Raw genomic sequence first — 27,446 nt, forward strand, 5'->3', positions numbered from 1 at the left:
CTCAACGAGACTGCACTTCCGGTCGGCCGACGAGGGCTAGGAGCGGCGCCATCTTCGAAACGCGCTCGCCCGTCGCCGCGACCCGCGACCGACGACACCGATCGACCAAATTTTTGCGATTCGCGATAAATACGGAGAAATCGCCGGGAGCCGGGAGTCCTCGGACCTCGGACATTCCCGAGCCTCCGCGAGATTGTTTTTTCTCTTTTTGCCGCGTTTCGTCCTCGTCGAGAGGGCGCGAGGGCCGCGAGACGCGGCTAGGGATTCTAGGGATTCTCCCCGCGCCGGCGCGGCCGGCCCGCGCGGCCAGCTTCAGCGCGCGCTCACGCGGCGGCAACTTCACTCTTCACTCTGTCGGTGGGCGAGAGCTCGAGCTCGCGCGAGGTGGTGGCGAGTGGCGAGACGCGAGACGCGAGAGACCCCGAGGGCGAGACTGAACGAGAGACAGCGTGGCGCGCGATCCTCGTCGAAAAGTCACAACAATCGCGTAGAATGGTAGGTGCGATCGTTCCCGCCGAGGCACCCTTCCTCCCCGGAGCGGAGTCGCTACGTGGCCGGGCATGACACGGCCCTCGCGCGAGGCTCTCCTCTCCTTTTCCGCGCGTTTTCCCGCGGAGAAGGTCGCTCCCGAGGGCGAGACTGACGACTCGCGACGTCAATCGCGCGATCGGCTCGTTGCGCGTTTTTCCCCGCCGTTTCCGCGCGTGCCGCGTAGATCGGATGATTCACTCCGTTTTAGGTGTTTACACAGCAGCGCGATTGCGCGTCGTCGGATTTTTACGAGTCCGTCGTAAATTTGTAGGCAAAAAAACGACCGTTTGTCGCTCCGTCAATATTTTTACTCGTTCTACGAAGAAGACTTTTCATTACCATAAATTGATTGCGCGAGCGTTGATCGAACGCTTTCACAAATGTCATTGATAAAACAAAAAATTCCCATCGCGCATCGGTGCAATCGGATTCAGTATCTTGCGACGTTAATAGTCGCGATTTTGTGTTAATCGGTAAAATCTTTCGACGCAGGGAAGATTACAGAGAAATGGTGCCGTGCTAGTGGCGATATGCCTCCTGATAGAGACAAATGGCTTCTACGTGCCCGGAGTCGCTCCAGTGGAGTTCAAGAAAGGCCAGAAGATCGACGTTAAAGCGGTCAAAATGACCAGCACCCACACGCAACTGCCGTATGAATATTATTCCCTTCCATTTTGCTTACCCAAGAATGGAACCTTCATTTATAAGTCGGAGAATTTGGGAGAGGTGTTGCGCGGTGACAGGTAAAGACCTTCTGAAAGAAAGCACCTTTCTTTATATCGACGCTGTTGTCCAATTTTTCTGATCGTTGCAAATTCTAATGATTCTTATCTCTGCTTCCCAGGATAGTAAACACCCCGTATGAAGTTGCAATGGGAGAAGACGTCACCTGCAGGCTACTGTGTCACGAGCCATCTAAATTGATGACTTGGGACGAGGCGAATTCCCAGCGCGTCATTCAGATGGTCCAGCATGAATATTTCGTGCACCTGTGAGAATTTCATTGTTATACGTTACAAGAAGATGCGTTTTACGTCGTCTCTATCCTAGATCTTTTTCAGGTTGATAGATAATCTGCCGGCAGCTACCAAGAAGAAACACGAAGAAACGAATAACGTGGTGGTCTATCAAGGGTATCGCCTCGGTGGAATCGTGAACGATCTAGCGTACATCAATAATTATCTTAAGCTAAAGTTGAGCTATCACAAACACGGCGAGTTAGTGTCCATTCCATACATCCGCGAAAGAGTTTACAGAGATGACGGAGGAAATTGTGACGAAAATCGTTTTTACAGAAATGAATTCAGAGTAGTTGGATTCGAGGTGGAAGCTAGATCCATCGACGCAACTCGATTGAAGTTCGACGGGAACACTTGCGTTCTACCGAGCGAGGCCAGCCCGCAGTTTGTCAATCCAAAAGGCACGAGTCTCCTCTTCCTGTACTCGGTGGAATGGAAACGGTCGGACGTCAGCTGGGCGAGCAGATGGGACGCGTACCTCGGCATGAGCGACGTCGAAATTCACTGGTTCTCGATCGTCAATTCTCTCATTGTCGTTTTCTTCTTATCTGGTGAGAATGAGCAGCGACCGCGATATTAGGCAAAACTTTAGAGATTCTCGCATTTCAAGGTTCTGCAATATTTCGCGACACGAATTTGCGAGTGCGTCGCGCGACGCACGACGACATTGGACAAATTTTATGACTACTCGATAAAATATGACAAAGTCGATACGAAAACTTTATTTCCTCGATTTTCGAAGCAGCAAAAAATATCTAATTAAAAACAAATTAATAATTCGTTGTACTTTTTCAGAATTTAATTTCGGGTATTAATTTTTGGATTGTGTACTTGTCGCAGGAATTCTTACGATGATCATGGTGAGAACGCTCAGAAGGGACATAGCCCGTTACAACGCGGGCGAGAGCGACAGTTTGGCAGGTCTGGATGAAACCATCGAGGAGACCGGTTGGAAATTGGTTCACGGAGACGTGTTCCGACCGCCGACCAACTCGCGCTTGTTCGCCGCCGTGATCGGCAGCGGCATCCAGATATTTTTCATGGCTTTGATCACGATATGTAGGAACACACGTTGAATCCTAGCAATGCAACGTAAAGTACAGCGACTACATATTTGTTTATACCTGTCTGTATTCCTGCAGTCTTCGCGATGCTGGGAATGCTGTCGCCGGCGAGTCGAGGAGCCTTGGGCACCTGCGCGATATTTTTGTATGTGTTTTCTGGTTTAATCGCTGGCTATTTCTCGGCTCGATTGTACAAAACTATGCGGGGTCGAGAGTGGAGAAGAGCCGCTTTACTGGTAAGAAACATAAATTTACATCTGAGTTATTCGTATAACGCGAATATGTTTTTCTGCATAATTAACTCGTATAATTTTCCACGATTGATTCACGAAACGTACGTATCGTAATTTCTAATATAAGGATTAATATTTATCGCTGCAGACGGCGACGTTCTATCCAGGTATAGTCTTCGCGACATGCTTCTTCCTAAATTTCTTCATATGGGGAAAACATAGCTCTGGTGCGGTTCCCTTCACCACAATGGTGGCCCTGCTGTGCCTCTGGTTCGGCATCTCGCTACCTCTCGTCTATCTCGGTTACTTCTTTGGCTATCGCAAGCAGCCCTTTACGCATCCCGTTAGAACGAATCAAATCCCTAGACAAGTTCCTGACCAGCTATGGTATATGAATCCAATATTATGGTAAGTTTGAGAAGAGAATTTTAATTCACTTTTTTCTATTATTTCGCTACTAATAAATATCAGTTGTAGAAATATATTATATAATATGCCTGTACAATTATATATTAACAATATTATTTTAAGTTGATATATAAATAATTTTTTACTTTAAATATTAATAACGGAAATATATAATCTTTGCAGCACTCTAATGGCTGGAATCTTACCATTCGGCGCGGTATTCATAGAACTGTTCTTCATCCTGACTGCGCTCTGGGAAAATCAGTTTTATTATCTTTTCGGATTTCTATTCCTCGTTTTCTGTATCCTTGTAATCTCGTGCTCGCAAATATCAATAGTCATGGTCTACTTCCAGTTGTGCGGCGAGGTAAGTGCAACGAGAAAATTACCCCAAAAGCGGTCTCTTTGATTTAATATTCAATGCCATATTTAATTTTTATTTAAGGGAAATTTTTATATCTTTATTTGGACTTTGAATTCAGTTTTTCTATGTTCTATCATTTGCAGTTTGAATGCTCTTTCTGTCTTCTTGATTAGTATTTTTTCCTAGTTTTTGTAATATTCTTATTCTTACGCTTTGATGTTTTGATTTCAGGATTATAGGTGGTGGTGGCGCAGTTTTATCGTAAGCGGTGGATCGGCGGTCTACGTGCTGGCGTATTCCGTCTTTTACTTCGTCACCAAACTGAAGATCACCGAGCTGGTGCCGACTCTCATGTATTTCGGCTACACCGCGTTAATGGTCCTCACATTCTGGTTGCTGACCGGCACGATCGGCTTCTTCGCCGCGTACGCCTTCATCAGGAAAATATACGCGGCCGTCAAAATAGACTAGTCAAAATTATCGTTAGAGTAATGCAAGCGAAATAAATTTAGACTTTTAATTTAACCGAGCGAGAGAAAGGGAGCGAGCGAGAGAGAGAGAGAGAGAAGCAGAAAGCTGAAGTTTTCGTATCGTGTAGGAACAATAAGTGAATCGAAGCGGATGCGTCTCATCTTCCACGTGAAATTTTGAAACTGTGAACATTGCACAAGATTTTATGACACGTGTACGCATATTTGATGTATTGACGTAAGGTTTCTACGTGTCTATTCTTGCGTCCGTCATAATGAGTACAATGTAAGCTCCATGTTTGTCGCACGGCTTAGGATTTGCAAAACTATCGCGAATATAAAGATGGAGAGACAATAGGGAAAAGATCTATATTGAAAGATAGAGGTCCTTTTTCAAGAAAACATTTTTTTTCTTTCTTGATACTTTTTTTTATTTTATTTATTTGAGATAAATATCGCAGCGAAGAGAGAAAGAAGTTCTTCTAATATCTTTATTTTAAAACATTGCCAAAATCAGTTTTCTGTTTATCGCTTCCTTTTTTTTATGGCGGAAAATAAGCTTTTCATACTTGTGAATGTACACGAAATACGCGCTTAGGGAAGGCGAATATGGAGCTCCAATGTATAATAAATCTATTTTATTTATATAATACTTATTGGTTAGTTGTGTGCAAGGTTTCTCCCGTGAGTACTTATGATTTACGACATACATATATATATGTATACATACACGCGAGAAAATAATCGAACTGATCTACGAACAGTTGGACGTTGGCTATATCAATAACGTTTCTTGTCGAAGACCAAGGGACTCTGTAAAAATATTCAAGCAATGTGATATTAGTAACAGTCAAAGTATGCGAAAGTATTATAGCCGATAAAAATGAGCCAGTCTAAAGTGTTTATTGTTTCCTTTAATGTAAGAATACAACATGCAACTGTCTCGGCCGATTATTATTATTATTATAACAATAAGCGCGGTATGCAATGTATATGAATAATAACATAGTTTTGCGTATTTACTTTACATTCGTACGAGTGCACGTTTTCATTCTTCAGCTTTCGGATCGTGTCATCACAATCCTCTGTGCGTCAGTTCCGTTGAGATTCGATTTGTAAATTTTTTTTTTTTAACGCACTTATATAAAATTCGTTGGTACTTACAAGATCTTTTAGTAAACGTGTCTCAAGTTCTCCATAATAGAATTCTATGTACATCGAGATCGACATCGTTATAATTATGATATATCACAAAGTATTTTATACTATTACTGTTGTAAATAATACGTGATGGATAGCGTGTACGAAAAGTGTATACAGATATGTCCTAATTTCGAGAATTATAGCCTCCATAAATTGCATTGTATATAGAATTATTATACGCCCGTTCGCGCATTCGAACGTGTCACGATAGATTTAGTCAAGGCATTTTCAAACGCGAGTACGCGTGCCGCCTCGGCCTGAGTTTTATAATCAGATATATCAGCATGCATGGGAGACTACATTTATAAATAGTGATCACAGTAGATTCCACGGGCATGTAGCATTTGGAGACGGAGTAATTGCTGGGAGTGAAAGTACCCTGAAATACAAATAATTCGCGGATATATTGCGTCCCAACAGGGGACAATTAACTCATTGAGAAAGCCATAATAATATTAAGACTATAAAGAATTCCAGTTAAGCATATTGTGCTTCTATCTTCTAAAAGATTAAGATCCCAGTTTAGTACCAGAATTAAATAATTATTAATTTCATGCCTGAAAATCAGACGAAAAGAGTTTGAGGAATATTATTTACCCAATATTATTTTTAGCTAAAATAATAAATAATACTCCTCTTAAGTTAGCAACATTTTTCTACCCCTTTACTCCATTTTTATTTCTTCGCTCTATAGCTTGTAATATTTCCGAAAGTGAGACGTTGACCATTAATGAGTTAACGTCAAAATCTTAAAGTTTAAGATTTACCATCAGAAGGGATGGGTTGACCTTGTTGCGCCAGCTGAAAGACGGGATCGTGAATTCCAGAACGTCGTCCCGATGTATCCTTCTGCAACCGTGATGTGTGTGACCGTCGACGATCAGTCGCGGATTTAATATATCTAAAAGCTGCGGGACGAGTCGAGCTTTGCGTTAGTATCGAATATGTGTGCCTGTTCCGTTAGTGAACTTGTCAAACGTACCTGCTCCGACGCTTCCTTCGACAAGCATTCCCATCGCTCCCGGAACTTGATAGCCTTCAACTCTTGAGGAGCCTGATCCAATTCGTTGCAAATTTCATCCGATTCTCGATACATCGGATAATGCTGAAGAAGAAACGACGCTTCTGTTTTCAAACGGAATTTTTCTCACGTTTAAAAGTTAGTCTAGGAATTCTGTAGGATTTCTGTTCCTATGTTATTTATGAAAATATCTTATTTACGAATTATGGTTGGAAGACTGACTTGCAGCAATATAGGCCTGCTGTATCTGGAAATCGCGCTTGCGTTGCGACAGTCGTGGCCAATTTTTCTCGCACATTTCAGATCATCTGCAATATGACACACGCAGACGGTGTAACGATTAATCAATTACGAAAAGACCTTGGCGCGTTAATACGAGAACGCAAAGCTTACTAGCTATTTTATTCACTGCGATCTCGGTCGGTCGGCACAGGAAACAACCATCTCCTTCCAACGCCATGCTGTTGATCAGCACAAAGTGATTGTCTCTTAGACTCAGCCGTCGCACGCTCGGGCTCTTCAGGCCGCGAATGAAGCGCTGATTACGATACGGCGTGATTGCTAAAAGCGTGCGTTGTTAAAATATATATATTTACGTTCGACTCGAGTATAAAGCAGAAATTATTACTGGATTCATCGTTATTCGGGACAGATTCTTCGCAAAGAATATATATACTTCAACGTACCGTAGTGAAATCCCATATCGTGATTTCCAGCGACGACATAGATGTGTGTGTCCTTAGGCACATGAAACAAGGAATGGAATCTCTTTATATAATACTCGAATTCCATAGAGCCGCACCATTGTCCCTCGTCGAAAACATCACCTGAATATCGCGAGATAATGAAACTGACAAGTAACTTTAGAAGATATCTCAAACAACGATACACGCATTACTCACCCAGTACGAAAACTACGTCCGGTCGGTGTAACGTCGTCATAGTTTGGAACGCTCTGTACATTTGCCATTCCCTGGAGCAATATACGTCAGTCTTCGGTACACATGCAAATGCGATACACGACAAAAATATGATTTAGTAGAAATATATGAAATTACAGCGTTGGGGATACAAACCTTCGCAGCTTATCGAACCAATGACCTTCTCTGGAACCTAATAAATGAGTGTCCGCTATAAACATAGCTCTGACAGGCCTGTCCGTTGCTTCCCCACGTAGAGCAGGGTCCTCTTTCCGAGGGTCCAAAGTGGGCCATTCGCACTAAGAACAAATTATGAGTTTTGAATCGTCGTTAAGGAGAGAGATGTTCCTGAACGGTCTAAGCTCTTACGCGACACATCAGTGAATGTAACACGGGGACTCACTTGTATAAGCACCACGTAATATATGAGATATTCGCAGAAGAATAGTACAAACACTAAACCTAAACTCATGTTGAAAAGTGTCCTGGGGAAAAGTGTCTTAACTGTCTTAAGATACATCCTCGAAATTTCTCAAAATTTATACACAATTTTTAAGTACAAGTCTTTAACTTATACGTAATGCCATTTTTTTGCTGTCTCTGCACCATGTAAACAACGCGGAGAATTCATAACCTATAATTATCTCCTAAACTAACCTAAAATAGATCGGTGTAAAACTCGGGGCAGATGGCGCCCAGTCCTGTCATGGCGGCGTCACTAACCTAACTCAATATACATGTATGTGTCGATGTATGCGTTAGCCTATCCGTGATACTTCGCGGCTAGTTCGATTCACCAATTCGATTCGACCGTAATAATCTTCTTTCGACTTTTTGACGAATATAATTGTACTTGAAACAAATTTTATTTGCAATCATCAAAAATATATCTCTCTACAACGATATGAAACGTCCTCAGTGCAATATAAAATGGGCAGTAAATACAATCAGTCTCATGCGATGTACAGTCTCACACAATAGCGGCGCCTAAATATTCACGCTAACGTTAAAATCCATCTTTAAAAGAGTGATATGTAGAAAAACGATGACGACGACTTGATAACAACGTAACGTTCGATCGGTAACAAGATGGTCACGTTACGTACATAAAATATTAAAGGAGCTATAAAATAAATTAGGCGTAACGAAGCGGTGTAACATTAAAATTCCCTAATTGTTCTATAAACAACTCGTATCGTTGATTATATTGGCCATCATCCGTTTGTCTTGCAAAGCCGTGTCCAACTCCTCTTGATCCCACTGCAAGTTTACTTTGCACAAACGCGCCTCCTTCTTGCCCACGACTCGCAAGATACCCCTGGTCTCTATCAACGAGCACATGTTCACGAAGTCGGAATTGTCGACGGCGGATATGTTGCGCTTCTTGCAAACCTTTCTGTACACCTCGTACAACTGAAACGAACAGAGCGCTATTTGAAAAAGAAAGTTGCAACACATAATATGAATTATTATGTATTAAAACTAAATTTAGTTCAGTGTTAAAATTTTATACGCTTAATTATAATTGTAACGCGTGATTTTGACAAGCTTACTCTTCCAACAGTTACATCCTTGTTCTTCCCTTTATTGAGGATAAGCAATAGAGAGCAAATTAGCAGTTTTTGTTGAAGAGGAAATGTATCCTGTTCATTGAGATTCTGCGTACCCCCATAGACTCCATTTAGAACCGTAACCACTTCCTTCAAGTCAACCGGCTTCTCTATCGTTTCCTTTTTTGAGGTCTCTATATTTGTATCTAGATTAAAAGTAGAAAATCAAGTGTTGTACACATACATTATTCTTTAATTATTTACAATATCAATTATTTATTTTTATTTTGATAATTTACGTTAATATATATATATATATATATATATATATCATCGTACAATAATATATAATAATATTTTTTATTGATACAGAATACTACAACGTTCTTGCATCGCACAAAAATTAATTACCGTTATCGTTTGTCGGACGCAGTACTTGCGCCACTTGATGCGACTCGGCCAATTCTATCACTCTTCGGCCGATGTCCAAGGCCCTCCTGATATCCCCGGAAATCGCAGCTACCTTACCCGCGAGGAATCGTATCGCGGACGGAGTGAAAATATTAACCGCATTCGCCTCGTTCAGTCTCGCAGATATTACGTCAGATATCTGTTGCTTGGAATATGGGGCAAAGTGCATCAACGCCGGTTTCAGTTCACATCTAGCCTGCAATCTAGGCAATATTCTGTCAGTCAGGTCCAGGGCGTTGGCAATTCCGACGAGAATCAGCTTGGAATCCGGTATGGAAGGCCACTCGAATATGGAATACAACACCGATTGCTTTCTGCTCTCCAATTGATCTATCTCGTCCAGCGCTAGAAGCAGCGTCTTGTGTTTGGACGTTAAATACTTCTCTATAACGGCTTTGCTGTTCTTCCTCGACTTTGTCGAGCTAGGAATGCATAGCTCCTGGATTATTTTGGCATAAATGGCAGTCGCAGATTTCACGCTGGTGCAATTGATATAAACCACCTTCAATTTCGACCTTATATCCGACCGCTGCATAATTTTAAACAGACACGCAGTTTTGCCGGTGCCTGGGGGACCAGAGATGTACAAGGACCCCGACGTTTCTTGGTCCAAATGTTCAAAAAGAAATTTCCGTAGCCCAGTCAATTCCTCTTCCCTTCCAGGTAAATCCTCCGTTATGGAACTGTGCAACGATTTTCGTGCGTTTTGATATCTGTTGGATCCTAATACTAGCTTGGAAGTTAACTCGCTCTCTTCCTCAGAGAAGCGAGAGTCGAATAATTTCTTGGGAGTCAATTTGCTTTCTTTTTCAGGGGATTTCAGAACTAATTTATCGAGAAGAGTAGACGGCGTCAAGGGAGACCGCAGACGTGGCTCGTCTCTTTTCTGTTTGGGTGGACTAGGAGTGTGTTCTGAAACAAATTGTAATTTGTTACGTCTTGACAACAAATTTATGTAAAATAAAAATGTCCATAGTACAATTATAACGCATAAAGCAAAATTATGTTGCGTAGCTATCACAAAGCACGAGAAAGCTGTGATACGTGAAGTAATCTGTCTTTAAAAAAAGTAATCCTTTTACTATTGTTTTCAAATAAAGTAAAGTAATGTGTCTTACGCAAACCTACCATCCGACTCGTCCCATTTTCGTCGCCTTGGCGTGTTGCCCGCATTCTCGACTCTCCTGTCTGAAACAAAACATAATTTATCACATTTTGGCAGCAAATTTATGTAAAACAAAACGATCCGCAGTACAATTATGATACACAAAGCAGAACCACGTTGCGCAATTGTCGCCAAGTGCAAAAACGCCGCGATACGTGGAACAATCTATCTTTAAAAAGCAATTCTTTTATCATTGCTTTTAAATAAAGTGAAATAACGTATCTTATACGAACTTACCATACTCGTGGCAGTTTCGTCGCCTCGGCGTGTTGCCCGCATCCTCGGTCCTCCTGTCTCTGTAAACCTCCGGCTTCTTCGTCGTATTCTCAATATCGGAATCCGAGTCGGACTCGCTGCTGGTCAAGGTGACGATCTTCTTGACGGTCGGGATGTACCTCGACGGCGTGTCCCTCGCCGTCGCGTTCGTGAAATCCTCTTTCGCTTCCTCCTTTCGACCGTAAAAACCGCACTTCTTTCGCACGGGAAAAGAAATGGTGGTCTGCGTACCCGACATCGTTCCTCACTCAAAATTATCGCCGAGCGGGCAAATCAACGTGACGCGGGGTCGACGAATCCTTTCCAAGTGAGAAACCGGCCGCGGATTCGGCGAGAATTACACGTACCCTGAAAAATTCTTCGTCCACGCGATCCCGAGAACGACTCGCACGAGCAGTCACCGCCGCGTGAAAAGCTATCGAGAGTTCTCGAAACGTTCGTCAAGCGAGTCGCGTCGGAAAATTCGTTCGCGTCAGCGATTTAACGCGTTCGGTTACCGCTTACCGCCTGCCGAGTTTGTGTGACGAAACGCGTCGTTTACCGCGCGGCAAACGCATCCCCGCGCACTCGAGTTCGCCCCATCTGCGACCGCACTTTTGGCGGGATGGGCTTTAAACGGGCGGGAAGACAGATGGAACGCGGAACGCGCCAGCTGTCGCCGTCGGTCCGGAACGCCGGCGACGGCGCGTTTCTCTCGAATCGGCGGAACGCGGAACGTGAAAGGGGGGATCGATAAAGTGTAAGTGCAAGTGTAAAGTGAAAGTGCAGGTGCGGGAGTGCAGATGTATAAGGCTGAGTTTCCACTGAGCGCGTCACGCGTCGCGTCACGACGCCGCGTCATGGGTTATCCAATCAAAACGTTTTATTTTGGCTGGGTTCCACTTATCGCTCACAACGCTCGCGAGCATCATTTCGTCCTTGTTTAACATTTGACAAACAACAAGGATGAAATAATTCCACGAGCGTTGCGAGCGATAAGTGGAACGCACCCTTTATGACGTCATTTCCGACGCAAGATCTTGTCGGAAATGACGTCGTAAAATGAAACGTTTTGATTGGATAACTCTTGACGCGGCGTCGTGACGCGACGCGTATAGTTGGAAGTGTGGGAACGCAGCATTTTAGGGCCGTGCCTTAAGTTCTTGACTGTGATTGGCTGATTTGCTTACTGCTTGAGTTTTACTGCTTAAGTTTTTCTATGTGTCCGGGCCTTAACAGTTCATTATTCTTCGACCGCAAGGAGAATTATTCTCCTGTGATGCTAGGTCTACAATGCGAGTCGTAAAGTTGTGAGTCGTTAAGAATTGAACCAATCACAATCAAATTCGAGGAAAATAATCGACTGTGCGTGGTCAATTCTTATAGCGTTTTTTCTTGGCTGCACTATTGCCCACTAGTGCAACACTAGTGCAACATTAGTGCAACGCTATTGGGTAGTGCAGGGCAGTGCAGGGCGATAGTGCAGCCAAGAAAAAACGCTATTAGGGTGCCATTACATGGAGCGCGGAAACGCGGAAACGCGGAAGCGCGGAACAGAATAGTAACTAGATTCCGCGTTTCCGCGAGTTGAGTCCTGCACGTTTGAACGGAAAAGCGGAATCCGCTATTATCGTGTATGTATGTATGGCTGCGTTTCGATATTCACTGCCACAGTACTTAACGCAGCCTATGTATGTACCCTGGCTTGCATATAAGATATACTTCATAATAACCATCAACATGATGTTTGGATCTATAATATTATACTGCCACTTTTATTAAATAATAAAGTAATCGAAGAGTATGAGTAAAAGCTTTTTTTTTCAATGTGATTAAACAGCTCCGAAATTTGATGGAGTATATTGTATCCGCGTTGACAACGGATTTTGACGCGTTCGTTCCGCGAGTTTGTTTCTCCTTATATTACATGGAGCACAATTTGCGCGGAAAAGCGGAACAGTATAGTGACAAATAGACATTTGTATTCATTTCTTAAAATTGTGTTCACTTAATTCATTGCAATTTTTATTAATATGCTTATCTTTTCAGCTTATCTATTGAATACAAGCATTTTAATCAATAAATACCGTTAAAAATTAATATTTTATAATTCTCCGTTCCGCCTTTCCGCTCAACATCTGCTCTATGTATTATAAGGCATTCAAAACAGACGGAACGGATCGACGGAACTAGTAAATTTTGTCTTCCGCGTTTCCGCGTTTCCGCGTTTCCGCGCTCCATGTAATGGCACCCTGATACGGGCTTTACGACATCCATTGTAGACTGGCCCTTAATGCGCGATGCCTGGCGTCCGCTGGCGTCCAATGGGAAGCTCCGTTTCCTAGGGACTAGACCGACCGCCGAGTCGCGCGTGCGGTGCGTGCGCTGCGCGATTGCGCGCAAATGCGGCACGTTGGTGGCGTTGTCGGCGTTGATGCATGCGCGACCTTTACAATCCGCTTCCGCTAGATTCCGCATTCCTAATTCCTACATCTTTCACTTTACCTCGAGAGTTTTTCAGAGGAGGTTTGATTCGAAACTCGTCGAAATCCAGAGTGATCCGGTGATTCCGGGGCGATTCTAGAATCGTCCGAACAGCGAAATGAGAGCTAAGGTAAGCCGTCCTCGATCGCCGTCGATAATTATCGCGTTTTTCGAACGAATACGATTATTTCGCCGAGCGAAACGCACTAGTCGTCGCGATACGATAACCCTCGCTTGCGCGTGGCAAACGATTTTTATTAACGTGACACTGCAAGCTTCCGTAACGATGAGCTTGACAATTGACTCAAGCTCGTCATGATTTTTTAGCGGCACTTTTGTGCGTCTTGTTCTCTGCATATTTTATTAAACATAACCTGAACTCGACCAACAAGGAACGGGCGGGAATTCGGAGTCCCTAGTAGTTGATAAAAATATAATGGAAAAACAAAAACAAAAACATTTGCTTTCGGTTTTTCCCTATTAAGAGTTAAACTGCAAAGAAACGCTTGCGAGTTTCAGCGGAAATTAATGACAAGTTTGATTTGCAGTGGCGTAAGAAGAGGATGCGCAGGCTAAAGCGCAAGAGGAGGAAGATGCGTGCGAGGTCCAAATAAGCGGCTCCTATTTCAGCCGTGGGAAGAGCGGACCTGCGACGTTTCACCGTTCGACGAACGCTCCTGGCAGATTTGAGAATCCCGAGGAGACGAATCTTCAATGGACACGTTTCTCGCACCGAGAGCATTTTCTACATCTTGCAAATCTTGTTTGATTAAATACATCCAGCTCCTACGAGATAGAACGCAGGCTTTCGTTTCATCACCCGGCACGTTTCCTCCCGCTTTTCCTCTATGATCTTTTGAAATAAATTGCATGCCGATGCAATCGCCTCTATCGTATACTTTTTCTGCATTTTATCTGTTAGCGGCGTGCATAAACGCCGAGTAACGTATCGGAAGAATCTATAGACGTGTACGTGCGCTATCGGAATACGATACGCGGACGCGTATACCTATATCGAGTGGGTACGAATGATTTCAAACTGAACCTTTCGATTAGGAATCATTCGCGCTAGCGCGGAGCCACGCGTCATCCCGAAAATACAAACGTTTGACGTACCGATAATGACGAGTTGTATAGTTGAAGCTCGCGTGCCCATGCTTCTTCAAGCATTTGCAATCGATTGGCATCGCTTACTTATAACCTAGCTTTTTGAGACCGGCATGCGTTTGTGCGTCCTGAGGAATTTGCTCCGCGCGCGGCATTTGTCGCGCGAGACTCTCGGCGGTCACTCAGCCCGGTCGCTAACGTACTCGCGACTGAGGCTGACGAGGAGGTTTTCGAGCACCGTGGGGAAGGACGGCGGCGATGAGAACGATGACGCGACCAAGGGCACCGGCTCTAACCTGGCGACGGCTATAAATGCGAAATACAAGATATTTCACGACGAAGACGCGGACGTTATCCTCGATGTGAGCGAGGAGCAGCAAAAGATCCTCCTCGAGGACCTGAACAAGCAGGAGGAGATTCGCGATCCTTACGCCGATATAAATCTAAACCGTGAGTATACAGATCCGAGTGCCGATCAGAGCGGAGCTGAAATGACGATAAAAAACAATTGAAAAATACGTATTTAATGAAACGTAACGATAATGATTGATGTTACAAATTTAACGTGCGTTTCTATTTATTATATATTTCAAATTTATATATATATATATATATATATATATATATATATATACAAAATTAACGTAATTACATTCGTGAAACGAACGTTTAAAAAATTATATAATGAAATATATAATTTATGTTGGTAAACGGCATATTATATAAATATTATATATATAATGAATCGTTTTTTATCTACTAAACGTGTAAAATTATTTGGCAATTCAACAATGACCCAATAATAATGATCAGATTTGTGCATACGTTAGACGGCGTTACCGGAGTATACGACGTCGAGGATCTTATTGTGCTGCTGGAACGAGACAAGGCCAAGAACATCTTCGTCGCTTCAGTTCCCAAGGAGTACGCTTACGTGGACTACATCGTTGTCGTGTCGGGAAATTCGTGGAAGCACATGAACGCTTTGGCCACCTTCGTACGCAAGGTCTACAAGCTGAAGAGGTATCCGACCGAACGGATACCTAAAATTGAAGGGAAGGACTCGAAGGATTGGATAGCCCTGGATTTAGGTAAACACATTTTCTGCGTTCATTAGAAATAGTTGAATTAGAAAATTATATTATGTTTATATGACTTGCGATTCTCAATATATATATAATTACGCAGTACAAATGTGCAATATAATTAGATCTTTTCTATCTTGATTTACCTATACCGAGGTATTGAAAAGTAATTAAGAATTACTCTGCATATCATTCTACATGATCAATTTATATAAATATTATACGCTCCTCAAACTTTATTACATCATAAAGATTCGAGTTGAAAGCGAATGGGCGATGAATGCGTCAACAGCTACGGACTTGGAGCTTATTGGAGCAATTTATAAAAATCAAATTCGGTTTACGTTGCAGGAAACATCGCTTTGCACATCTTCTCTCATTCTGCCAGAGAGCACTACGACTTGGAGACCTTGTGGACGGTCGGTTCGCAATACGACGACAAGACCAACGAATCCGAGGAGTTGAACATCATGGACCGGTATAACGCCTTCCTAGCTGATCTTCGACCGGCCGATGACGCTCAATAATTTGCGCGCGTGTACTTTATTGTAACAAATCCTAAAACTAGTTAAGCCTAATTAAATAAATGATAAAATTAATAATGAAGGTATATTATCAATGTATCTCTCATAATTACAGCTGTGTATCCAACATTACCGAGCTCTTTAATCGTCAAAATTATCACGATAGAAGCGTAATTTGCATCTGGACAATAATTACATGGTTAGGTTTTTGAAACAGGAATATTGTTAAATCATCGAATATGATGCCACGAACATCGTTTCTTAGGTTATGGAAGAAAAAGGTATGTTTTTTCATCTTGATTGCGTTACTCTTGATTCTTCACACATCTGGAACGAGTACGCGTACAACGTGCGTATCTATACATAACCTCACTTTAAATCGCTCTTAGCCGCTCGACGCGTGACAGGTGTTTACAAAATTGACGATTATATCCAATTGCTATTTTATTAATTTACTCGAAAAGGAAACACAGGCACACTGTCGTGCCGCACAATTACAAATGATATCACGGCCGTCGCAGTGCTTAATATATAATCAGCGCATTCACAAACGTAATAAATGAGGCGCTGATAGAGAAAGAGAGTGAGGTAAGTTTCAAGAAGACAATTTTGGTATCAACATCTCAAATCTCAACTTCGTTTCAGCTCTCAACGGACGTGACTTTTCATTGTCGACACCTCGAATATATCTGGATGTTGCAGGATTATCGCTATTCGCGCAAAAATCGCAAAGACTTTGGAAGTTCCGAATTGCCTCCGGTAGATCCGGGAGATCGAGCGAACACACAAGGGATTCAAGGGAATCGCAGGCAGGGATGGACGTGAGCGCGTTGTTCAAGGCGAGCGTGAAGGCGGTGAATCTGCGCAACAAGGACCTCGGCGCGCCGGCAACGACGGATCGTCAGCCGCGTAGAGCCAGGAGCAAGAGCACCTTCTGCGCGAAGGCGTACTCCGTGGTCGCGCAGATCTCCAAGCTGCGCGAGTTCCTGCTGGAGAACCGCAAGGCCTACCTGAACTTCTCCAACTACCTGTCCGCCGCGCCGCGCATGACGGACGCGGAGCGCGACGAGATCGACCTGGGCGCGCAGCGGATAATGAGCTCGTGCTCGCAGCTGGTCAAGGACCTGAAGCGGGAGGTCGCGGCGTCCACGGATATCACCCAGCAGAACGTCGAGCATCGCGAGATTATGCTGCTGCTGATGGAGAACTACCTGAAGAACGTCTGTAAGATATACTCGGAGCAGAAGGCGATGCGCGTGAAGAGGACGATGGAGATGCGAAGGATCTCCAGGCTGCGGGCGGATCCTAGACCAGCAGCCGATCGATCGTCAGCGACGGTGGTGAAAAAGTCGGCGCTCAACGCGGCGGAGAAAATCCTGGACGATCGTGAGACCAGGAACGACTCGAGCGAGTCGAGTCCGATGAAGATTCAGGAGATCAACGGCGACGTCAATACGTTGACGTACGAGGAGGAATTGTCGGCCGAGGACGTCCAGATGTTCGAGTCGGAGAACGAGCAGCTGTACAACGAGCTCAACGCCGTGACGGAGGAGGTCAAGCAGATCGAGAGCAAAGTGGTGCACATCGCCGAGCTTCAGGAGATCTTCACGGAGAAGGTTCTGGACCAAGACAAGGATCTGGACAGGCTGATGACGACGGTGGTCGGGTCGACGGAGAACGTGAAGGAGGCGAACGAACAGATACGACGAGCGATTCAGCGGAATGCCGGTCTCAGGGTGTGGATCCTCTTCTTCCTTCTGGTGATATCGTTCTCGCTGTTGTTCCTCGATTGGTATAATCCATAAGAGTCGACAGACATCCTGCCGCTTGTATTTCAAGATACGAGCGAAGCAAGGAGTTGCGAACACTTACGCGGTACAATTCGTAAAAACGCACTTCTAGTTATTAAACTATTGAATTTTACGAATATTTATTGTACCAATTTGCGATAATTGTTACTTTCGTAAGAATGTAACGATAGATGTGTCGGAAAGAGTCGGAAAAGAGAAAGAGAGAACATTTGCCAAAAAATATGTTGCTATATTTTATCCCCGGACATTATTGTACATAATAGCTATAACTTATTAATATATATGTATAATAAAATTTGTATAGTATATATTTACTTATATACATCGCGTCTATCCACATATATATGCACGTACAAAAACACATCTACTTGGTTGGTAATTTGCCTTAATAAAACTGTGAGTTTTGCCAACTGCGTTGCTAACGTCAATTGTGCGTCAATGTACTCTTTGCTCTGTATCTTTCGTAATAATATTCTCTTGAGGCTCCTGTTTCCTCTCGCTGTAGTGGTAATGAATTATAAGAGATCAGAAGTTGGAGATCATGTAAATATCGTTTTGTCGTAATATACGTTTAAGCTTCGTTTAATTCGAAATAAATTAGTTTTCGTATGCGCTTGCTTATCATGTGCAGAAATGTCTTAGATTTTTGGAAGAAATGTGTGTGAATACATTGTTAAATAGGCACGAAAAAATCAATTTGCCTTGAATCTAATAATCTAATCATTACGATGAAAAAAAAAATCACGTTATTTCTAGTTTCTGATACAATTCCACATGGTGAGGAAAAAAAGGGGCCTTAATATCGTTAAACCAATTAGATCTGATTACGGTAGGCGATTAAAGTAGATGTGTTCATTTATAAAAAATCGATCGAAAGCAGAACATATTTCATATGAAACCTCATCGTTTCTTTGAATATATCGATCGCGTTGAAATAAATCTTGCGTCCCTTATCGAGGTATAAACGCGATTCCCCGCGGATCACGAGTTATCGCAAAGATGTTAATCTCTTAAAGATATCGCTTTATACACAAGGATTCACGTTCGCGTATAAAATTGATCTGCGGTACCCGCGCATGTCCATTTTTACACAAAATCTTACAAAAGTGTAAATCGTTACGCATGTATCCTTGCGCGAGAAGCAGCATGTAAAACGAATGTCGAGATTGTTGCATACACGTAGTGATCGCGCGAGGATATAAATCGCCATATCAAAATGCATAATTTACGTTATCAGTCATATCGAACGTACAAACGTAACAGAGGAAGGATAATTGGGAATCTGTCTGGAGAAAATACAATGGAAATAAGACAATATGTCGCGTAACGCTAGCGTATTGAGAACAGTAGAACGTTACAAAAAAAAAAAAGAGATAAAATCGGAAAGTCACAAGGCTGACGATTGTAAAGTTATTCTTTCATCTTGTGCAAGACGACACGGAAAGCCGAAAAAAATTTGAGAAAGGACTCGGAAAACAAAAAAAATATATATATTCTAGTAGCCACATTGATCATAGGCGACGTACTCACGATTGTAAAAACAATAGCTTTCTAACGAAAGCTTGCTAATTTGATATATAATTATATTTATAGCACGGCTGTTGGTTATATGGGCAGCGCTTGCCCTCGATTATAGACTGAATCACCCACATGGTGGACTGCACTGGAATTTTCAATCGAGCCGCCCTGTTTATTGCCCACAACGGACATTTTCGATTAGACACGACCACTGCATCTTTAAAGTCCATCGCCTCCATGGCCCCTGAAAAAATATTTGTAAGCTTTTCCATGAATCGTAATTTATTTAAAATAACATACGAGCGTGTGAAATAATTTTATTTTACGTTCTATAAATATTAAGATATTGGACTATGTGCTTTTTTTTATCTTAATATTATATATTAATACGTGTTCAAAATTTGCTTTCAAAAAAGAAATCTTCTGCGGCGATGAAATAAATACCTGAGTCCTCCGCGATCAAAACTGTGAACGCGCCCGCGTTCTCGCAAACTTGTCGCCAGAATGTAGCAAATTGTCCGTCGTGTGCCAGACTAGGAATTATCACCACGACGTTTGACAATGGTTTATTTTTGTACTTTACGTCGTATCTTTCTACGTACTTTTTTTTCTGACAACTCCAGCCATTTGGAAGAGCATATTCCGCCCTACTCACCAACTCTTCCTAAAAGTATACGATCGAATATAAGACATTACGCATAACACAAATTGTTATTATTGTATGAGTACAATAATAAACGAGGCCATGATAAATGTAGCCATAAAACAAGGTTGTGTGAAAAGATATATATAGCAAAGATATAAATATACAAATATGATACATATACACGACAAATGTTACTGAACGTGTTAGAACATATATTAGGATGACGCGTGACTCTGTATGAAAGTGATCGTTTCTTAGTTCACAAGTCCCGAGTTCAATTCCGATCGTTATCCCATTTATTATACCTTGATTTCATAAAGGGGATTGAACATTATGAGTAAATAGACAACGAGGTAAATGGATAATCAGTTTTGGGCGTATGTGGGAACTATTTCCCTTACGGATATTAAAAAACATTAAGCACAATTAAAAAATTATAATGTTGAACAAAAAATATCGTGCTACCTCTGCACAACATCTGGTGATCCACTTGTGACTGCACACGGGAATGTCGACCGACAGACACAATACGCTCGTTTCCGTGTAGTTTGGCACGTTTGTGATGAGCACCGTGTTCTCGTACTCATCCTTTGGTATCTGTCCGAAGTCTTCGTAGACTTTTCCGCCGCCCGCTACAATCTGATTGCGCAGTCTGGTGCGCACGAAAGGTTGGTTTCCCCAATCGGTCTCGTATTCGGTCTCGGTATCGTTTTCGGTGCCATCCTCGGTTTCGAGACCGGTGGCCTCCGTTTTCGTGCCCGACGCAGCGGACATCTTCTCGTACTGAAACCTGAAATGGCGCCGAATGAGTGAGCGGATATTGAACGGAACCTTTAACAAAGAAATTCAAACAGAATGGAGATACAATACTTTATGTACCTTAAATATTAAATTATTAAGTAAAAAGAGAGATATAAATATTTTCCTTAAGGTATTTATATCTTTTTATTTTATAATTTAATATTTTTGTATTAATATATCTTTATTTATTTTTTGCTAATGTTTTCTAATGTTCGGCAGTCCCAATATTCTTATTAGAATTTAGATCGCCCTGCTCAATTATCAAATAAATAAGTAAACGAGAAAAGAAACTACCTGTGCAGTTCACGGGAATCTATGCAAGTAAAGACGAATGATATGCCTTTAAAGATGTTGGGGTTTGTTGGAATCGGACCGAGGGTCACATTCATTTCCTCTACCTTCTTCTTGCTACGTGCCTTGCCTTTGATTTTACTCTGCAGTCCTTTCATCTGCTCGTATGGCGTGTTGGTTATCTCCCTCTGCACGCCTCTCAGAACATACTCGTCCTCCGTCTTAGCCGATGCAACGTTTGAGTCGCTCGACATACTCTCGTTCTCCGATAACGCTTTCTCCTTCTTCAGTTTCGCGGATATGCCGGACACCGAGGGTTCTGCTTTGATTTTACTGGCCGAAGTGTTCGTTCCAGCGGCGTTGCTCCTGGACTTAGGTGTCGAGAAGAGTGGCGTGCCGATTCTCTTGGAGCGTCGTTTGCCCTCCACCACGTTATCCAGGGTTACCTGGCCGAGCGCTTTTGGCGTGCTCGGTAGGGAACTGTTACCTGCAGACTCCACCTCCTCCTTAAGCACTTGTGCCTGATCGGGGGACAAGGAAATGTTGTGCATTTGCACACGCAGTCGCTCGCTTTCATCAGTCTCCACCGTGTAGTACGTGTCGTTGTCCGACGTTTCAACGTCGACGATAATGCCGCAGGAATCGTAACTATTGGTGTTTGTGGTCGCGTACACGGACAGACCCTTCCTCAGAATCTTTGGTATCGGTATCACAAATTCGGGTATGAGCGTCTTGGTCTGGCCATCGTAAAAGTTCACCTTGTACTTGGTCTTCAGCCGATCGCTCACCGTGCCGGGATAGTAATTGTTGTCCGACCATTTGGCAAACACGGTTTTACCGATCAGTTCGTCGGCGACAACGCTTCGCGGCGACGAATTCGCCAGAACGTCCTCGTCCTTTATCAGCAGCTTGTCCTCCAGCAGCGCGTTCTCTATCTTGCTCTTCTTTCTGCTCGGCGATGTCTCAGTCTCCGTGGTGGACGCGTGCAGAGTCGGCTCGTTTGGAATATTATCAGTACCGTTCTTGCCGTTGATCTGCCTCGTCATTTTGCTCCTCGGTCTCTTCACAGCTTTGTTTTTCTTCGTGCTCTTCGGCGTAACAGTTAGTTCCATCTTCGAAATCGCCATGGGCTCGCCTGACGGCGTTGAGGAGCGCATATTGTTCTTTTCCAGGTGATGATGATCGTCCAGCCGCTCGTTGCTCACATTCGCGGAAGTATCGGCTATCGCGGCGGCTGTGACCGCGGTGGTGTTGCCCAGTGTCGAGATATTGCCTAGTTCTGCGTTTGCGTAATTCAAGACCGTCGTTGTGAGCAGGCGATGATTCTTCCACTCGCGCGTCAGACGATCGTAAGTCTCGTCCAACGTCTGTTTGTCCGTCGTCAGCTGGTCTTGGGTGGATTTCTTCGCGTGCTTTGCTGGGCCCACCGGCATCGTGAAAAAGTGCGCACCGCTCTTCAAGGCGATCTTCGTTGCCAAAGAAGCAGCGCTGGACCCCGAGCTGGACGAGCTGATCGACGACACGATGGACAATCGGGACAACGGATGCAGCTGATACAGCTGAGGATTACTGTTCACGGAACCGGGTGACGAATCCTTGTTGTCGGAGATATCTGTCAACGAGGTTTGGCTGTCTCTCCTCATCATGGACTCGATTATCACGGGCTCGCACTGCACCGCGATCAACTCCTTGCTCACGGGCTCCTTCGTGCTCTCGTCCACGTGCGTCAGACACTTGAGCTTCACGTACACGCCGATCTCCCGCTCTACCTGTAACAGTATTATTTTCACGAATCTGCACAGAAATTTTACTTTTACGCAACTTTTAAGCAAAACAAACATTTATACCTACGTTTATTAACTAATTTATTAATTCATGTATTTTTTATACGCAATAGACGAACGAGACGATCTATCTGTTGCTCACCTGCACGGTCTTAGCTGTGCTGTTATACATCAAATCGGACTTGTTCTTCTCCTCACGAGACGTTTCGTGGTCGCTTAAACTGACGAGTTCGATATCGTCCACGTCCTTGGACGCAAAAGAGCTACCCTTGGCGCTATGTATCTTCTTCATATCGGGAACAGTTTTCACTGAAGCAGGCAGAATTTCTTCATCACATACGGAGAACGTATCAGAGTCCAAGCTCAGGGTCACGTCAGTATCGCCGCTCCTCTTGGACTCAGCGTTGCCGTTCACCAGCTTCTTGTCCGCCGTCAATTTTGAGTCCAGGGATGACTCCTTTACGCTCTCCGCCGAATTGTAACCGAAATCAGGGCCACTCTTGCTCTCAAAACTGCTTTTTTCCATAGTCTGGACCTGGAAATTATTCCCTATAGAGTCCAGGACAATCCTCTCGCCATCCTCGTGCGAGTCGTCGATCTGAACGACCTCCGGTCTTTTTTTCGTGCTCTGACCATCGTACGTCACCTCGGCTGACGAGTCCAATACAATATTTTCGCCATCGTCGTCGATCTGCACCACTTGCGGCTTCGATCTACTCTCGCCTTCGTCAACAGCTCGGTTTGTGCCCTCATATATCAATTCTATGCTGATTCGTGATTTGGTTTGCGAAGATGGGATCTCATCATTGTCGTCAACAATCTTCTCGGTGGGTTCGGTGCAATTCGATTGTTCCACTTGATTATTTTCATCCAATACCGTTTCCGTATTCTTTACGGACTCCGTCTCGTCCAACGTTCCAATCCCAGATTTCTCGTCGGCTATCACAACGCTCGTGGAAGCAACATCCCCTTTCGTTTCGACCGACAGATCGTTGTCATCCAGCTGAGAATCATTTTCGTTTGTGGAATTCATAATAACAACGGTGCTGTCATTGGCGCTGGTGTCAGTCAATTTTGCCGAAACATTCAGATTCTCATCTTTCTCCACGTCGCATTTCTCGGAAGGCTCCTGAGCCTTGTCATTGTCCGTCGTTTCTGTCGCATGCTCCGTGGGAATCTTCAGAGAGTTCTGAGTAAACTCCAAGTTGGTTGGATCTTGAGTCTCCTCTATTATAACATTCTTTTCGATGTTTTTAAACAAATCCTGATACGAATCGTCAGATCCATAAGATCGATGACTTTCCTCCTCCTCCTCCTCGAGTTGTTTCTTAACATTTGTCGCATCCTCTGCAGATGTTCGAGCAATCTTGGCAGGTAGTTCGTCAACAGTCTTAGCTTTACGCTTTAGACTTGCAACGTTGACGCTACCTGCTTTTCTGGATGGCGAGTAACTCTGAGGAGGTGTACCTTGGATGATCTCGTCCTCGTCAAGAAGCTCGTCTTTCTTCTCCGACTCGCATAGCTCGCCAGATGCCTTTCCTTCAGTCTTTTCGATAACCACGTTTTCTATTATTTTTTCATTCGAGACAGTTTTGTCCTCTTTGTCGCTCGTGGTTATCGCGTCGTTATCCACTTCTGATCGCGGTGTTTCCGAGATTTGTTGCGAATCCATTTGCTCGACCGACTCCTGGGGATTAGCCTCTCCATCCTGTGTTTGCTTTATCCCTTCCACCATGCTCTCGTCTGCCCCGGAATCAACGAGGTGAAAATCTTGACTCTCATTCAAGCTCATACTTTGTGTTTCGCCGATAACTTTGAAGCTTTCGTTGGCACCTTCGTAATAGGTCTCCTGCGTGTCTGGCACGCAGCTGCTCGCTTTCTCAGGGTTAGACATTGTCGACGAATCGTGACAAGAGTTCTGAAAATAAAACTAATGTAAACTGATGTGTGAAAATGAGAAAAATGTTAAATTATAAATGCCTAAAAATATTGTTAAACCGGCAGAAATGTGACTGGCGTTAAAAACAAAATGGCAATTTGAAAAATTAATTAATTATCTCAGTTGAAATGCAAGACTTCGCAATTGCGGATCGCGTTGCGACGAGGCAGCGTTAAACGTTATATACATGCCTTGTGAATTCCGCGTGCGTGTAGCGGTGTTTACAATGGCGACGAAAGGTTACGGCGGGAACGTCGTCTCGCGATACGGAACGGAGCCGGGAGCGACGTAGATCGCGGAGCAAAGGTGCAAAACTCACCGAAACTCGACGCGTGCGACGTGGCGTGCCCGTCAGCCGGGAATACCTGTGCCTGTGTCGCGGATCGCGGACACGAGATATCCGTATCACATTAACCAGCGTTGCCGCGAGCGAACGTTTCCGCCGGTCGCCTCGAGTCGGCGAGAGTCGGCGACCGCCCCCCCCCCTCCCGACGATCGCGGCGATTTATATCTTTGACGGCGAAATAGAAACAGGAATGTCGGGAACGCGGGAACGGCGCGAGCTTTATATTAAACCATTTTATACCACAATTCAGCTATACATAAGTTGCGACTCCGAGCGGCCGAGCGGTCGGCAGTCGGCACACTCGGCACCTTTGAGCCAGGCGAGCCAGGAGCCAGGCATTCGGTTCGGTACTACAATGGGTCCTTTGTAGTAATGTAGTATCCAATAGCACGATCGTTCACTGAGCGGTTAAGTGACACTAGAATACGATTGGTTCTTACCTTTGGATCCAAACAATCATATTTAACTGCAACTGCTACTTTGATGCTCAATGATCGGTTGTCGAGCGCTCCCCTTTCCGCTGAACTCAGCCAATGGTTGCATTCAAAAGCACAACCGCTCACTGGGTTGCGTTCCAAAATTCACTCTGGGTAACTAAAATCTATAGTTTACGTCGCGTATACACTGTAGCATTTTAGTTAACTAGAGTGAATTTTGGAACGCAGCCCTGAGCGGCTAAAGTAGCATTTAAGGGTCGACAGAGGCCTGCGTTCAGAAACTTTTACCCAGGTAGAGTAGGAGTAGAGTTAGAGTTGACCTCAGGTTGCTGTGATTTATGGACGACGAAAGTAACATCACCTGTTAACATGGCGCTCTCCAATCAAGCATTGAATATGAGTAAGTTTCGTACCGAGTCGAATTCGAAGTATGGGAGTCAGGATAGGTTGGGGTGAGCGCCGCTTTTGAAAGAAAATATGACAGCGCATCAGAATAGTGTCCGTATCAAACGAGCTATTTCTTTGGTTATTGCACAAATCGCAGCTCAAACCGCTAATTTTTGGGCCATTATGAAGGAATCAGAGGTAAGTTGTTATCTACAAAAGAACGTAATAATATTAATCGGAATACAATTACTATATTAATGTCAATTTCGTTAACCCATTGCCATTATGAGGTTAGGATTGACAAATTTATACTTATGGAAAGCATTATACGTTTTTTACATATATACGAGGTTTATATAGTATTAGTAAGTCTTCATTTTCAATGTAACATTGACAATATAATTGAGAATAAAAATAATAAGTAAAAAATAAATTAAGAATGATACAGTCTAATTTTAAGTAACATTAAAGCAAATGATTACATTTATGTACAACCTAATAGATTCACTATCGTAATTAATAAATCAGTAAGTGACCTTCAATAATTTTTGTTTACTTTAATCAAGCGATGTATAATAATTGAATTTCAGGAGGATGATGACGAAGAGGAATTATTTTGCCTTATAGCATTGGAAAAGGGAAACACACCAACACGTATTACTGGATATATTGAGAATGTGGTGTTGAATTACACATCCGTTCAATTCCAACAACATTTCAGAGTACCACTTGATACTTTTGAGGATTTACTACAAATGATTGCGTGTATGCTAATAGGTGATGATAATGGACAGGGCCGTCCAATGATCGATCCTCGGAAGCAATTACTTTCTGTAATTTGGCTCCTTAGTACACCAGACTCATATAGGTATTTATTTATGGTATTTTATTGGTATTTTATTTATGCAGACAAAAATTATAAAAGAAATAAATAGTTGGCACTGTTAGATCACGGAATGTTTGAATCCACCCATCCAACTCGTATCCGCGCCCGTATCGCTTGACTTTGCCGTTGATATACGAATAAGATTTGTATATCAACACAATATAATATATAATATTAAATATATTTTAAAATTAAATATGTAATATATAAAGTTAATGAGAATAATGAGAACGCCTAAAAGCGCTACTTGGACACACAAGGTGAAGATTTTATTTAATAAATCAAATTAAAGTTAAAAACAATTAAAAATCAAATATGCATATGTTACATTTCTATAGCTGACACTGCCGTGTTTACTTATTCAACAAAATCGTTTATGCTCGATTTTGCAAGCTATGCTTATCGCTTTCCCTTTCCCCTCGAGTTTTTAACTACGAGTTACCGAATTTGAAAAGTCTATATGACTTCGATGTAATTTTTATTATGGCAATACACTGCTTTTTATCATATAAATAAAGTAACTTAATCTAACTTTTGCTCAAACTATGCTCAAACTATATTCTAAAGTGGAAAGAGTTAAATTTTACTATGGTGTACAGTACAAACTTCTCTTTGTAACTCTAATTTTTATCCAGATTTTGCTTTGAGACATAAATATTTTTACTATGAGAAAGCGTAAAAATTGCGTTGCTTTATTGTTTTTAAAATAATAGTCATAGCATTTAA

General features: G+C 43.0%; 5 protein-coding genes and 1 long non-coding RNA gene across 12 annotated transcripts; 3 read left to right on the top strand and 3 right to left on the bottom strand.

Annotated features, from left to right (window-relative positions):
- Positions 1-336: 336 nt before the first annotated feature.
- Positions 337-5,455, top strand: Tm9sf4 (transmembrane 9 superfamily protein member 4). The gene is made up of 10 exons (XM_077423380.1): positions 337-495; positions 1,024-1,274; positions 1,376-1,522; positions 1,593-1,748; positions 1,827-2,101; positions 2,391-2,609; positions 2,693-2,850; positions 2,996-3,255; positions 3,439-3,622; positions 3,851-5,455. The coding sequence occupies exons 1-10, from the start codon at positions 493-495 to the stop codon at positions 4,088-4,090; spliced, it is 1,893 nt and encodes a 630-aa protein (XP_077279506.1). The 5' UTR covers positions 337-492; the 3' UTR covers positions 4,091-5,455.
- Positions 4,972-11,334, bottom strand: Pgap5 (Per1-like protein PGAP5). The gene is made up of 13 exons (XM_077423320.1): positions 10,657-11,334; positions 10,373-10,442; positions 9,195-10,312; positions 8,787-8,989; positions 8,506-8,646; positions 7,390-7,532; positions 7,216-7,286; positions 7,000-7,140; positions 6,707-6,874; positions 6,536-6,621; positions 6,275-6,397; positions 6,060-6,200; positions 4,972-5,671 (listed from the first exon to the last, which is right to left on the bottom strand). The coding sequence occupies exons 1-13, from the start codon at positions 10,931-10,933 to the stop codon at positions 5,510-5,512; spliced, it is 2,844 nt and encodes a 947-aa protein (XP_077279446.1). The 5' UTR covers positions 10,934-11,334; the 3' UTR covers positions 4,972-5,509.
- A 2,757-nt stretch (positions 11,335-14,091) lies between these two features.
- Rsfs312 (ribosomal silencing factor RsfS-like protein, 312) lies at positions 14,092-15,952 on the top strand. Its single transcript, XM_077423279.1, has 3 exons — positions 14,092-14,715; positions 15,096-15,356; positions 15,702-15,952. Exons 1-3 carry the CDS (start codon positions 14,379-14,381, stop codon positions 15,875-15,877), a joined length of 774 nt encoding a protein of 257 aa, XP_077279405.1. The 5' UTR covers positions 14,092-14,378; the 3' UTR covers positions 15,878-15,952.
- Positions 15,700-16,141, bottom strand: LOC143906913 (uncharacterized). 3 transcript variants are annotated; one of them, XR_013259687.1, is made up of 2 exons: positions 16,008-16,141; positions 15,700-15,914 (listed from the first exon to the last, which is right to left on the bottom strand). It is a non-coding gene; the product is annotated as an uncharacterized LOC143906913 (long non-coding RNA). The 3 variants fall into 3 exon arrangements; XR_013259689.1 differs by having other exon boundaries at positions 15,700-15,924; positions 16,008-16,139; XR_013259688.1 differs by having other exon boundaries at positions 15,988-16,113.
- On the top strand, positions 16,025-17,993 carry Syx18 (syntaxin 18). 3 transcript variants are annotated; one of them, XM_077423277.1, is made up of 3 exons: positions 16,025-16,155; positions 16,264-16,462; positions 16,577-17,993. In XM_077423277.1, exon 3 carries the CDS (start codon positions 16,690-16,692, stop codon positions 17,677-17,679), a length of 990 nt encoding a protein of 329 aa, XP_077279403.1. In that variant the 5' UTR covers positions 16,025-16,155; positions 16,264-16,462; positions 16,577-16,689; the 3' UTR covers positions 17,680-17,993. The 3 variants fall into 3 exon arrangements, with proteins under 3 accessions (XP_077279403.1, XP_077279404.1, XP_077279402.1); XM_077423278.1 differs by lacking the exon at positions 16,025-16,155 and having other exon boundaries at positions 16,250-16,462; positions 16,520-17,993; XM_077423276.1 differs by lacking the exon at positions 16,025-16,155 and having other exon boundaries at positions 16,250-16,462.
- On the bottom strand, positions 17,894-25,382 carry LOC143906909 (uncharacterized). 3 transcript variants are annotated; one of them, XM_077423275.1, is made up of 6 exons: positions 25,251-25,382; positions 22,868-24,643; positions 20,945-22,710; positions 20,315-20,639; positions 19,648-19,867; positions 17,894-19,447 (listed from the first exon to the last, which is right to left on the bottom strand). In XM_077423275.1, exons 2-6 carry the CDS (start codon positions 24,617-24,619, stop codon positions 19,251-19,253), a joined length of 4,260 nt encoding a protein of 1,419 aa, XP_077279401.1. In that variant the 5' UTR covers positions 24,620-24,643; positions 25,251-25,382; the 3' UTR covers positions 17,894-19,250. The 3 variants fall into 3 exon arrangements, with proteins under 3 accessions (XP_077279401.1, XP_077279400.1, XP_077279399.1); XM_077423274.1 differs by lacking the exon at positions 25,251-25,382 and adding an exon at positions 24,984-25,225; XM_077423273.1 differs by lacking the exon at positions 25,251-25,382 and adding an exon at positions 24,856-25,225.
- Positions 25,383-27,446: the final 2,064 nt, after the last annotated feature.

This window comes from Temnothorax americanus, unplaced genomic scaffold (genome assembly GCF_048541705.1).
Source record: "Temnothorax americanus isolate GAGA-0224 unplaced genomic scaffold, ASM4854170v1 Scaffold78, whole genome shotgun sequence".
NCBI classification, from domain to species: Eukaryota; Metazoa; Arthropoda; class Insecta; order Hymenoptera; family Formicidae; genus Temnothorax; species Temnothorax americanus.